Consider the following 14,307-nt stretch of genomic DNA (forward strand, 5'->3'; position numbering starts at 1 on the left):
ATTGTTAAAATGTCTATACTGCCTAGAGCAATCTATACTTTCAGTGCCATCCCAATCAAAATTCCATTGGCATTTTTCAAAGTGCTGGAACAAACAATCCTAAAATTTGTATGGAACCAGAAAAGACCCTGAATCACTAAAGAAATATTGAAAAAGAAAAGCAAAACTGGGGCATCATGTTGCCTGATGTCAAGCTTTACTACAAAGCTGTGATCACCAAGACAGCATAGTACTGGCACAAAAACAGACACATAGAGCAGTGGAACAGAGTAGAGAGCCCAGATATGGACCCTCAACTCTATGGTCAAATAATCTTCGACAAAGCAGGAAAAAATATACAATGGAAAAAAGATAGTCTCTTCAATAAATGGTGCTGGGAAAATTAGACAGCTATGTATGGAAGAATGAAGCTTGACCATTCTCTTACACCATACACAAAGATAAACTTGAAATGGATAAAAGACCTCAATGTGAGGCAGGAATCTATCAAAATCCTAGAGGAGAAAATAGGCAGTAACCTCTTCGACATCGGCCACAGCAACTTCTTTCAAGACATGTCTCCAAAGACAAAGGAAACAAAAGCAAAAATGAACTTTTGGGACTTCATCAAGATCAAAAGCTTCTGCACAGCAAAGGAAACAGTCAACAAAACAAAGAGACAACCCACGGAATGGGAAAAGATATTTGCAAATGACACTACAGACAAAGGGCTGATATCCAAGATCTATAAAGAACTCCTCAAACTCAACACTCGAAAACAGATAATCAAGTCAAAAAATGGGCAGAAGACATGAATAGACACTACTCCAAAGAAGACATACAAATATGGCTAAGAGGCACATGAAAAATGTTCATCATCATTAGCCATCAGGGAGATTCAAATCAAAGCCACATTGAGATACCACCTTACACCAGTTAGAATGGCCAAAATTAACGAGACAGTAAAACAGCAAGTGTTGGAGAGGATATGGAGAATGGGGAACCCTCTTAAAGTGTTGGTGGCAATGCAAATTGGTGCAGCCACTTTGGAAAACAGTGTGGAGATTCCTTAAGAAATTAAAAATAGAACTTCCCTATGACCCTGCAATTGCACTACTGGGTCTTTACCCCAAAGATACAGATGTAGTGAAAAGAAGGGACACCTGTATCCCAATGTTCATAGCAGCAATGGCTGCAGTCGCCAAACTGTGGAAGGAGCCAAGATGCCCTTCAACAAATGAATGGATAAAGAAGGTATGTTCCATATATACGATGCAATATTACTCAGCCATCAGAAAGGATGAATACCCAACTTCTGTATCAACATGGGCGGAATTAGAGGAGATTATGCTGAGTGAAGTAAGTTAAGCAGAGAGAGTTATTTACCAAATGGTTTTCACTTACTTGTGGAGCATAAGGAATAACACGGAGGGCACTGAGTGGAGAAGAAGTGAGTTGGGGGAAATTGGAGGGGGGAGATGAACCATGAGAGAATGTGGACTCTGAGAAACAAACTGAGGATTTTGGAAGGGAAGGGGATGGGGTTGGTGAGCCTGGTGGTGGGTATTAAGGAGGGTATGTATTGCATGGAGCACTGGGTGTGGTGCATAAGCAATCTTGGAATACTAGGAAAAAAATAAAATAAAATTACCAAAAAATTGCAAGTTAAAAATTTCTTTTTGAATTCAGCCCATGGCAGGAGTTTTGACTTCATCTCATATGCCCACACAGTGAGCGCTTGGCTGTCCATCCTCCTCTGTTTTGCACTGGGATGGTCAGAGCTGCCATTCAATGCTCACAGTTTGTCCAGGTGAATGGTACATGTACTACTACATTATTCTACATTTTCCTGTCTTTTCCATCAGTCTTACTTTGTTAGCTGCTGCAAAAACTTTACAACCATACAAGATGCAAATTAAATAAAACCATTAAGCCTCAAGAACAGTGCTCTACATTTGCAAAGATAGACACACTTTAGGGTCTGCAGAGGCCTGCTGCAAAGCAGCAGGCAATGGAAAAGCTGAGTTTGCAGTTTGCCTTTGCCTGGTCCTTGGAGTGCTCCTGCCCCAAACTGGCTGGGCCTGGGGAGCCAGATGGTGTTTGAGAGTGTCCTCTTGCTGCCACTTGGCATGCAGGAGGCACATGGAAGCCAACCATCAACACTAACTTCTGGAAAGATGACAAGGTCAGAATTAGCCTGATGTGGAGAACAGTGAGGGCCAGGATGTATGAATGGCGTGAGCACTTCTGTGGCTCAATTCAATTTTTTTTAAAAAAGGTTATTATTGCGAATGTTATTAAAGACTTCTGTGTATCAAGCACACTTCAGGTTTGATAACCTCCTTGTTATTTGTACAATATGAGCTGACGGAAGGCCCCAGCATCCCATTATTGGATTTCTGAGCCCATGAGGATATTTTTAGCTGTTCTGTTGCTGCATGTTCAATCTCAGAGAATCACTGGCAGTGAGCGTGGTCGGCAAGCCCTCCTCTCTGTCTGCTCCCCTTTGGAGACTGGAGATTGGAGGAAATGGTCTGAGAGATGCTCAGCTCCTTGTCCCAGCAAGTGCCACACAGTAAGGACACAGGAGGTGAATGTTGGAAACACGGGGCTTGTCCTGGCTTCTGGAGCTTCCAGAGGACTAACCCACAGGGTATCTCCTGGCTTGGATCCTTTTGCCCAGGGAAGAAAAGTGGAGAAAAGGCACATGTTTCAAATGGTTAAGTGGTGCCATGCTGCTGGAGCACTAAGAAGGGTTTGTGATTTCCTGCCCAAAATGTTTTTTTTTTCCTTCCCACGCCTTCCCTGCCACTGACAATCCATGGTTGGCTGGCAGCTTCCTGGCAGCAGATGTGAGCAAGGTGAGATGAGTAAGAGGGGAGCTGGGCCAGGTGTTCTGACTCGAGATTTCTCCCTGGACACAGTACCTCTATCATATGTGTTCATGTGTCTTCTCACACATGGTTAACATGGCTGGCCTTTAGTGTGCAAGCCTCCTGAGGCTGGTTCTAGAGGACATGATGTGTTATTGAAGAAGAGGTCTCACCTGGTAACTGGGCACATCAACCTCTCTTGGCCTTGGTTTTCTCCATTGGAAAAATGAAAGGCATAGTGCCCAGCTCACATGATTAAATGGGATAAGTGCTGAGGGATGATGGGAGTTCTGTGGATAGCACCCATCCTTCCCAACTGAGTTTGGGACCACTCAAGAGATGCCATGGAACTCAGATATGTGGGAGTGAAAGTATCAGCTGTGTTGCAGACACAGTTGATTGAAGAACTTGGCTTTAGCTCTGCACTCAAAGGGCTTACTAAAACTTCAGCTTTGAAATGGAATCACCCTAAGGATATGGGCTCTGCTGCAAGCCTCCTCCCCACTTGGCCATGGCAGGGAGTAGACTGAGTACAGGCCCTCTATGGGAAGATCCAGAAGCCTGGCAGGAACCCAGAAGGGAATGAGAGGTGCACACTGGCAATTCCTTCCAAACAGCTCATCAGACAGGTCACATCTGCATGGCAGTGAGGCTCTGGAGGGAGGCTGGGAGAATCACTCTCAGACCAAGAGATCCTGGTCTTAGCAAGGAGAGGAGGCCAGACAAAGTGGAGGGTATGGTAAGCAGTGAGATCAACAACAAGCATAGCTCAGTGCCCCACAGAGCTTTGCTTCCAATCAGTCCCTCACCAGCCCCCTCTCCTTCCACACTGCCTTCCCCCTCATCCCAGCCTCCAAGAGAGAGGAACAGACCAGCATGCCTCACAGGCCATGGGTACTTTGTGACCCTTTCATTCCTGAGTGTGGGATGTTATGGGCAATGTGGAAAATGCAGGAGGACAGTGCCAAATAAGACTGATCCCTGTTCACAGAGAGATGGCTGGCTGATGGGTTGAAGAGACCAGGAGAGAGAGGATTCCCATGACATGAGGAAAGTGCCATCAGAGCCTCAGACAGGGATTCTGGCTTCTGGAAATGGGTTATCTTGGTTTAATTCCCAGCTCTGCCTGTGTCTGGGAAGTGTTCTTTAGCCTTGCTGAGTCCATGTGCAGATCTGTCGAAGACAGCTCCTACAAATACTTACCTCGAAGGGCTTTCAGGAGAATGAAATGAGTTAGCATAAATAAAGTGCTTAGAACAGTGCTTGGTGCATGGTAGGCATTTTATCAATGCTACTATAGGACACCAGAGACTAAAAAGAGTGTTACCCAACTCAGTCTTCCAGGGTTAGGGAGTGCTTCTAAGAGCAGGAGCATGAATCTAAACCAGGGTTTCTCAACCGTGACACTGTGGACATTTGGGGCCAGGTCATTCTTTGTGTGGGGTCTATCCTGTGCCTTGGAAGAGACTTAGCATCATCCTTGGCCTCCAGATGCCAGTAGCATTTCTCCCAGTTGTGATAACCAAAAGTGTCTCCAGACACTTAAATGATCCCAGGGGAGCAGTGCTGCTCCTGTTTGGGAAGCATGTTCCACACTGAGAAGGGAAGGATGGACAAGAGCAGAGAGGTGGAATAAGGGATGTTATAAGTGAACTGGTAACAATATTGAGCTCCTTGGGATGTAAAGTCCACATTCAGGATGAAAAATGGACCTCCAGGGTGCTTGTCATGACACATGACATCAAACTCCAGTCCCCTTTTGATTGGTCCAAACTTAGGTGAATCATCTCAGATAACCTCTTCCACAGAATCCCAGCTTCTGGCATGGGGCAGATGTGTGGTCAGAGCTACTGAGTATTTGTGGATCAGCTCACATTGGTGACATGGTCCCTGACAACATTCACCCACTGTTCTCTCCATTTATCTTTTTGTTAAGAAATTTCATACATGAGCAAGACCCAAGACCACTTTCCTTTCCCCCACATAGCACAGTTTTTAAAGGCTTGGACTTAGATGTCTTCAGTGGATGAAGAACATCATACCAAAAAATCCCTGTAAGATGTGTTATTCTGTGTAGAGCTATTTTTTGTAAGTCATTGTTTTTCACATTACAAAATGCCATCTTTGTAAGAATCTAGTGGGAAGAATTTCCTTCTGGCTTCAGGACCAGGAGTAATCATGTTTTCCTAAACAATGGATTTTTCCCCCCCACATTGACCCTGAATCGTAAGGCTGATCATGTTTCTCACTTTGCTTTGGTTGCTGGGAAGGTTAGGCTTGCATTTATGGCCTGTTTCAGGCAAGCTATTTGAGCATGAGTTGGGGTGTTTTTGCCTGCTCACATTTTCTTAAACTCCCTCTTTATTCTTTGACCTAATAATCTATGGTTTATTTAATTTTAATTTTTTTAAGTTATATGTTTTTTGCAAATAACTTTTAAAGCTTTTTGGAAAAAGATTGGAAATTAGTTTTTTAAAAAGTCTTCTTGATGGCTGCATTAATATTCCATATACATCACATCTTCTTTATCCAGTCATCTGTTGATGGACATCTAGGTTCTTTCCATAGTTTGGCTATTGTGGACATTGCTGCTATAAACATTGGAGTGCAAGTGCCCCTCTGGATCACTACATTTGTATCTTTAGAATAAATACCCAGTAGTACAATTGCTGGGTCATAGGGTAGCTCTATTTTCAACATTTTGAGGAACCTGCTTACTATTTTCCAAAGTGACTGCACCAGCTTGCATTCCCACCAACAGTGTAGGAGGGTTTTCCTTTCTCCGCATCCTCACCAACATCGTCCTTTCCTGACTTGTTAATTTTAGCCATTCTGACTGGTGTGAGGTGGTATCTCACTGTGGTTTTGATTTGTAGTTCCCTGATGCCAAGTGATGCTGAGCACTTTTTCATGTGTCTGTTGGCCATCTGGATGTCTTCTTTGCAGAAATGTCTGTTCATGTCTTCTGCCCATTTCTTGATTGGATTATTTGTTCTTTGGGTGTTGAGTTTGATAAGTTCTTTATAGATTTTGGATTAAAAACTTTTAGTTTTATTGGTCTTTAATATTGTGCATTTGTTTCTATTTCACTGATTCTGCACTTTAAAAATTAGTTCTTTATAGATTTGGCCCTTTGTCTTGCCATTTGCAATGATGTGGATGGAACTAGAGGTTATTATGCTAAGCAAAATAAGTCAATCAGAGGAGGACAAATATATGCTCTCTCTGATATGAGGCATTTGAGAGGCAGGGTGGGGAGTTGTGGGGGGTAGGGAGGGAAAAAATGAAACGAGATGGGATCGGGAGGGAGACAAAACCATTTAGAGACTCTTAATCTCACGAAACAAACTTAGGGTTCCTGGGGGGTGGGATGGTAGGGATAGGGTGACTGGGTTATGGACGTTGAGGAGGATATGTGCTATGGTGAGTGCTGTGAAATGTGTAAGCCTGATGATTCACAGACCTGTACCCCTGGGACAAATAATACATTATATGTCAATTTAAAAAAATTGTCTTAAAACAGACATTGGGTTCTTTGTGCTGGTCTGTTTTGATGTCCTGGCCAGGACTGATAACTTGCAAACTCCTGAACTTCTTTGATGTTGGAAGGAGAGCCTAGTTGCCCAGATTTCTCTGTGGGTTGGTGTTATGATGATAGAATGTAGATTTTTCACTTGTGGTCTTTATCATTTCCATGACAATGTATAACACTATCATGAGAACATACTTATAATTCCAGTCCAGGAAGAGGCAAAAGGAATAATGGCACAATGCTTTGGAACAGTGCAAAACTGCAGAGATAAATGAAAGGTCATTCTCTGTTCTCTGATAACAGCATTGAGTCTCATTGGGAATGTAGAGTCCATGGCCCAGGGGGGCGGGGGGTGAGGGAAGGATCTACAACAAGAGAAAGCCGCAACCTGACTTATTGCTTAAATTATTGTTCCCTTTGCATTTTGGGTTTCCTCTTTAGAATTCATTCTGTTCTGCAAGTCTCTATCCTAAAAATTCATGTTGCTCCTCCAAAGAGTTCTGGCGGAATATTGAATGAGATACCCTTTGACAGTCTAGCTGTGAATGAGGGTGCAGAACTCACTGGTTATTAATGTAATATTTCAATAGTCTTTCAACTATTAGAATACAAATTGGGCATCTGGAGGAGGCGTTTATAGCTGATTCATATGGTTCCTTTTTGAGCATCTCAACCCTTCTCTCCAGTAGCAAATGCGTGGAAAGATGTGTCATGGAAAGGTATATCAGATGATTCTTTCTATTCCAAATGACAGAAACACTGTGTCAACTAGTGGAGGTCAGAAAGCAGAGTCTTTGCCCATGAATATACAAAGTTCAGGCTGCTGCCCAGGCTGGAGCCAGCACCTCCAACAGGGCCCCTCTCTGTGTGTGTTTAGCTCTCAACCTGCTTGACCCTCTGTAGCTTCATGCTGCAGATACATCGTACCCCCATTTTTGCAAGAGGATTCCAGGAGGCTTTTCTTTCATCTACCCCCAGGGAGCACCCCCAAGGGGTCCTGACGAACCAACACCAGCAGCCAGGGGATATGTGTACACCTCCTAGTCAGCCCAGGTCATTGGTCTGCTCATCTCTTTATTGAATGGGAGGAGCAAGAAGGCAAGACAGTGCCAAAAGGAACACCTTACATGAATCACCAGTGTGGAAACAGAGGGCATTATGAGACCAGACTTTCTTCACACCAGTGATGCCTCTCATCAACTCTTCTTGAACGTAGAAACAAAAAGCCCACTTCATCATATGAGTCTGGTATTACCATGATACCAGATCTGGTCCAGGGAATTAGTAGGTAGGAAAATGTGGGCTAGTGTCCCTTGGAACAAGATATGAAAAATCCTGTAAGAGATACTGGCAAGCTGAGTCCAGGAAACACACCCAGCTTATAGAAACACACAGTGTGTCCATCACAACAGCACCCAGTGGTGTGTGGTCATAGATGTGCTGGAAAGAGGCAAGGTCTGGGTTCCTCCTGTTAACTCTCTGAGTCCCTTCGTCCCTCTGGGACTCAGTTGGCTCTAATGTCGAACCAAAGGGGCTGGCCTGGCTGACCCAGGTCTGATATCCAAGAGTCTGAGACAGAGGTCTAAACCTCCATGGTAAATATCCACCATTCTGTGATTATTGCTCAGGCTTCTCTTATGATGACCTTCCATGATCTGTATGGGGTGTGAAAACATTCTGCAATGCTGAGATTCTACTTGACAATTGTGTAACACCGTCCTGAGGTTCATATGTTGGCTCTTCAGTCCTTAGAAAGCCTTAAATGTGTTCTGTGAAAATGAATTATGTACTGGTTCAGTTCTCTATGGCTGAAAGAAACAACAAAACAAAACATACAAAAAAAAAATCCCCAAAATTAAAAAGCAACCCTACAACCTCAGTGGCTTAAAACACAGCTATTTTATATCTTGTGTTCCATATGCTGACTGGACTCAGATGGGCAAGTTTTCTGCTCCATGTGACACCAGCAGGGGCTGTGGTCACTCCCGGTGCCTGAGGCAACTTGCTCCCATGGCAGCCAGTTGTTGCCGGTTGTTCCTGGTGGCCCAGCCAGGGCTGTTGACTGGAGCACCTTTGTTTTTCTTCTCATGGCCTCTCTACGGGACTTGGGCTCCAGCTGGATCCTAGGAGGCCAGTTCCCTTGAGGCCTGGGTGTGGACTTGATCAAGCATCACAACATTCAGGGGGAGCAGAACCAAACTCTGTGTGGGGAGTGGCATGTGGTGGGAGGGAACCAAGGGGTGTTGGCGTGGGTGAATGCAGCTTTGGAGACTACCTACTACAAGTCCCGAAAACACCCCATTAAAGCAGTTACTAAAGACAAAGTAATATATACAATGGAATATCACTTGGCCATCAAAAAGAATGAAATCTTGCCATTTACAATGACATGGATGAGGCTTGAGTATATTATGCTAGCCAAATCCATCGGTAAGAGAAAGACAAATAACATATGACTTCATTCAGTTGTAGAATATAAAAAGCAAAACAAATGAGCAAAAGGGGGAGGGAAGGAGAGAGAAAAAAAAACAAGAAACAGACTCTTAACTCTAGAGAACAAACTGATGGTTGCCAGAGGGGTAGTGGGTGGGGGATGGGTGAAATAGATGATGGGGGCTTGTGATGAGCACCAGGTATTTATGCAAGGGCTGCATTGCTATATTGTACCCTTGAAACTAATATGCCCCCATGTTAACTTAAATACAATTTAAATAAAAACTTTAAAAAATTTAAAAAAAAAAAAAAACAAAGTCAGGTGTTGGCGTCTGGTATTGGTTGAAATGCCTTTTGCCGGCCAGAGCCTCTTGATGGCATGCTGTGACTTCGGTGGCACTGGTGCATCTCTCTGAGCCTCAGGTTGCTTTTCTGTAGAATGGGAGCATCGGTCTTGAGGATGTCGGAGTGTCTCCATCCCTCACCTTCTCTGTCCCTCTGTGCCCGCAGGTACTCCTTCCAGGATGAGGAGGACATGTTCATGGTGGTTGACCTGCTCCTAGGCGGGGACCTGCGTTACCACCTACAGCAGAACGTCCACTTCACGGAGGGGGCAGTGAAGCTATACATCTGTGAGCTGGCGCTGGCCCTGGAGTACCTGCAAAGGTTCCACATCATCCACAGGTGACTGGGCTGCTGGTGGGGTGCCCGGGGACAGCAGCCTGCGGGGCAGGAGCGCATGGGGGAAGCCCAGTCCGCCAAGGCGCCGGACATTCTACTGCTGATATTCCTTAGAAGGGACAGCACTCGGAGCTAAGCAATGACAGAACAATGCTTACTGCTCTTACGTTCTCAACAGACACCCCTCTCCCTTGTCACCTGCGTTTGAGGGGGAACACCCCACTGTGGAGAGACGGGGCTGGTAGTTGGCCTTGTCGTCTCTCTTCCAGCGGGACTTTGGAGGCTGGAATGTTCTGTCCCTCCAGTCTCAGGTTAGAAAGGTCACGTGGCATCAGTTGGGAGTATGAGGAAATCTTCTCTCTTTCTTTCCAAATTTGAAATCAGTGCTGTGCCTCGTGGAAGTGCTCTCCCTCTTGGGAAGCTTCATTTTTGGCCCTGGGCTTTGGTTATAAGCTCTGAATTTCTGCCTCTTCTTCGGGGCCTTTGCTTCTCCCCACCCATGCACAGCCCTGCACTCCAACAGGCAGGCAAAGTGAGTCTGTCTGCAGAGGCAGGAGACCAGGGAGAGGCTTTGGCAATGGTGGTATCATGAATGATGTCTGCTTGCTCTTCCCAGAGGAGGGGGCTGGCATGAGTGGCTCCAGATTTGTTCACCTGGGGTCTCACACCATGCCTACCAGCTCTTCTAACTTAGACCATTTTGGAAGACGTGGTAAAGAAAGTCTTGATTTCTATGTAAAGATGTACATTAGGCACACATGCATGCACACATCTCTACAGTTTGTCCCTCCTGAAGCCCCAGTAAAATGACAGCAAGAGTATTTGAAAAGTGACAAACTCCCAAGGATGGGGAAGACTGAAGAGGAGACTGCAGAAACATGTTGCAGGGGTTGGGGGGAGGGTGGTCTGAAAGAAAAGGGAGAGTGGTGAATGATTAGTGCCCAAGAACATAAATTCCAGGCTGTCACTGGGGTGAGTGCTGATGGAAGCCAGAGAATCCCCTAAAGGTGTAATCAGCATTTTGGAGGGGGGACGAGAGATAAAAAGTTTAAAGTAAGGTGAGTTGTTTGAAAGCCTTTTAGGAAGTCCTGAGAAACCCAGAGCTGCTTGTCCACTGTGAATAACTCTATGGCTGAATCATCTGAGTAACTTCACACAACCAGAAGGCTAAGATGGTATATGAACCTACTTGAGTTGGGACACTGTACTGAAAATAGTATACGAACCAGACGCTAAAATACACAGCCTTCCCCCATTCCACCTGGGCTCTGAGAGTACACATTCAGGCCTTCCTCCAGGCAGGACACTGTGATTTCAGTAAGGATGTGACTTCAGTGTGAATGAGCCAAGAGTAAGAGACTGTGACCTCATAGCTTCACCACTCCCCCTTAGTGTATAGTTCATAGCCAACAAACCCCACTCACTTTCTGGAAGCTGCCACCTAGGTTACCAATGACCAAGGTTTATCAGATATCCCAGAAAATCTTCTGTCTCAAACAGTGAGATTCAAACAGTCAAATGGACAGAGGGGAAAAAAAAATAAAACTTAGAATAAACAGATGCTATGCAAGGAGATGAAAATATCCAAATATTTATGATCAGTATTTCTATAGGGATAAAAAGATGTTTGCAATTATAAAATAGGGAATACCATGTTTCTTTAAAATTCAGATAACAAACACTAGAGATCTTATAAGTTAAAAATATGACAGTAGAAATGAAAAACTCAAAAGATGTGTTAGAAGACAAAGTTGACATCCCTCATACAGTAAAACAGAAAGACAAAGAAAATGTGAGAGAAGATACAAGAAAATGCAAGAACCAATCCAGTAATCCCAGCATCAGGAGAAAGAGAAAAGAAAGAAAACATGGCAGGAGAAATCACCAATGAAATAATTAGAGAATGTCTCTGGGACCTGAAATACATGGGTTTCCAGAGATACACTGAGGGTCATAAACAGATGTCCATCAACACAAACTTCAGATCCCATAAGCTTCCACAGAAGAGCAGAAGAGCAGGAGGCCATAAAGGTTAAGGAATCAGATTATTTTGGGTTCATCAGACATTAAAAAGCAGTGGAGACATTCTAGCCAATCAAGTGTGAGGGTAACCGTTTTCACAAGTTCAGGGTCTCCAAAAAATGTACCTCATGTTCACCTTTTCTCAAGTAACTGTCAGAAAAAGAGGTGGACTCCACAAAAACGAAGGACTAAATCAAGAAGAAGGAAGAGACAGAAGGTGGAAGTGGGGCTCTCGCAGAGAAGAGAGCCATAGGGAATCTCCAGGATGGTGATGAAGGGAGGTTCAAGGATGTCGACTGTGTCTACGGTATGGACCCTGACCGGTGCTGTCTGAGTGGATCAGAACACCCTGGGACACACTTCTTCAGGAAACCTGGTATGATGGCATTCCTGGTGCATCTGGGTGCCTTGAGAAGAAGTTCTTGAGCTGGTGAAAACTCTGAAGTTGAGTAACTGGAGAAGTTTAGGAAAAAGCTCAACAAAAAATAACACAGTTATTAACCCCAGGGAATGGTAGGGATGTACACGATGTCATCTGTGTGTAGTACAGCTTATGGTATGAACCAGGTCTGTATAGCATAATCATAATCATGGCAGCCCTGAAAGTTGATCTAACCAAAAATACAACACTCCATGCAGGAAAGGCAGAACGCGAGGATGAGCGTGTCTCCTGGGGGTTTCAGGGAAAAAGACCGCTACATCCTCATCTTTCCTAGTGGGAGGCCAGCGGATGGAGCCTGAAATGCCCAAGTTCTCTCTGTCATTGACAGAGGAGCTAAACATACCAAAACTGTCAGGATGGATGGAGAAGGAGAGATGGGGAGAAAGTGATTGTTGCTCCTTATAACAAAACTTGCAGAAGTATTGATCCTTTGAAATACTTCTGTGCACAATTTTACTACAAATAACAAACAACACAATAGATAAGAAAAAGAAAGAGGAAGAGGAAGTTGTGGTAGCGGATAGTAGCAGTACATAGTAGAAGAGGGGTTGTTCTGTACAATGAAGAGAGTGTTCACTGAGGACCCATTGTTCATTCACCAGCCTTTGTGTGCAGCCATTCGGCTTTGGACTCTGTTTGCAAAACTGTGTGATATTTGTTGAGGAAGTTCACCCATGCTAGGGTGGCCTCTGTGGGCCAGCTGGGCTCTTTTGAAGGTGCTTGAAGGAGCAAGTTCTTTCCCAATCGGTTATGTGAATGCCATTCATGAATTATCACAGCTGTTTCTGCACTAGTGTGCAGTAGACGACCAACTTGCCTCATTTCCCCTAGACACTGAGTCATGTGGATGTCATGGTGAGACAGAAGCCAACTTCTCAGAGCAGAGCCAGGGATGGACCAGGCAGACACTGGAACTGTCCCATGAAAGTGAGATGGTTGGAACCACTTTTTTACTTCAGCAAATGTTTTTAAGTCACTCAGTGTGAAGTCATCTGTCCTCAGATTCCAGATCTACTCTGGAGAAAAGGAGTTAGCCAACCATTTAAAATTTTTAAAAATGCAATAAGTGGGATTATCTTACCACTTCTAAAATGGTAGTCTTGGCAGAAATTTGAGTCAGCTTTTTTCCCTCCCACATAGTTCAATAAATCCCTTTTTCAATGTGTTGATGTGTTCAGACTTCAAATTATGTGTCATACACATGGTGCATAAGGATATATGATAATGCTGCTCAATGTGTTGTGTTAATTCAACAGATGAATTTATAAATCCCCCACTCCTTATGTGCCCGGACTCCAATGCCATATTTTATACAGACAAATGAATGTTGCTTTTTTTCAAAGTAGCCACACTTAAGGGGTGTTGGGGTGATGCTGTCAGTTAAGGATCTGACTCCTGGTTTCAGCTGGGATCCTGATCTCAGGGTCATGAGATCAAGCCCTGTGTCAGGCTGAGTGCTTATCACTGGCTCTCTCTAAAACAAATAAATCTTTTAAAAAAAGAAGAAGAAGTAGTCTCTGCTGAGGCCCTAAGTTATGTGCCACAGACATGAAGTTCCTTTGAAATCTCATGTTTGATGTGAAAAATGTCTTGACATTTTTCATTCCACTCCATTATGTAGACATGATTCTTTTGATACATAAGATCATACTTTATCTTTCATTTTAAAAAAAAAGGGAATAAACAATAATGGCTTCTTGGAGTCTCCTTGGTCTGTGGCAGATGCTGTCACATTATGTCCATCTATTTGGGGAAAATGAGCTGATCTGAAGGGAGCTCGCAGCTCAGGTGAGGCCAGGCCACTGGGAACCCTCCCCCCTCTTGCATTTTTAGATACAGATATGAGCCTATAAAGGGCGACCATTTATTCACGGTTTTGAACTGAGCAGTGATCTAAATGCTCATCAGAATGGGCTTGGGGCAGCATTTTCAAGCTTCTCTTGGAGAAAATTTTCACCAGTGGTGTTACTTCTATCAGATTTTGCTCTGAAAATGTCTGAATCTGTCAGGACAGTGTCTTTCACCCCCTTAGGAAGCGCTCTTGGTGATGTGTGACTGACTGGTTCTGCACGTTCCTGTGCTTCCAGCCCCGATTTTGCCTATATGCAGATTGATGCACAGTCTCAAAGCTTCCTGGTCCCTGTGATACCTCAGCTCATCAGACCCACGGTCGTCCCTCCTTTGGAGGCAGGAGTCCGATCAGGTGCATAAGAAACCTCTCCAGCTTTGGGTTGGAGTTATGGGCTGTGAACATACTCAGCCTTGACAAAATATTTGCTTACTGTCAAATTTTTGTCAGGAATAATTTCTTTTGTTATCTTTTTACTTTGGGAAAACACGTTTTA

General features: G+C 44.2%; 1 protein-coding gene across 1 annotated transcript in view; it reads left to right on the plus strand.

The window, feature by feature from the left end:
- STK32B (serine/threonine kinase 32B) overlaps positions 1-14,307 on the plus strand; it is a 414,607-nt gene that overhangs the window by 261,454 nt on the left and 138,846 nt on the right. Inside the window, exon 4 of the mRNA XM_044226223.1 lies at positions 9,328-9,501. Within this exon, the coding sequence (XP_044082158.1) occupies positions 9,328-9,501 (174 nt within the window). The remainder of the gene's footprint in view (positions 1-9,327; positions 9,502-14,307) is intronic.

Source organism: Neovison vison, chromosome 11 (assembly GCF_020171115.1).
Source record: "Neovison vison isolate M4711 chromosome 11, ASM_NN_V1, whole genome shotgun sequence".
NCBI classification, from domain to species: Eukaryota; Metazoa; Chordata; class Mammalia; order Carnivora; family Mustelidae; genus Neogale; species Neogale vison.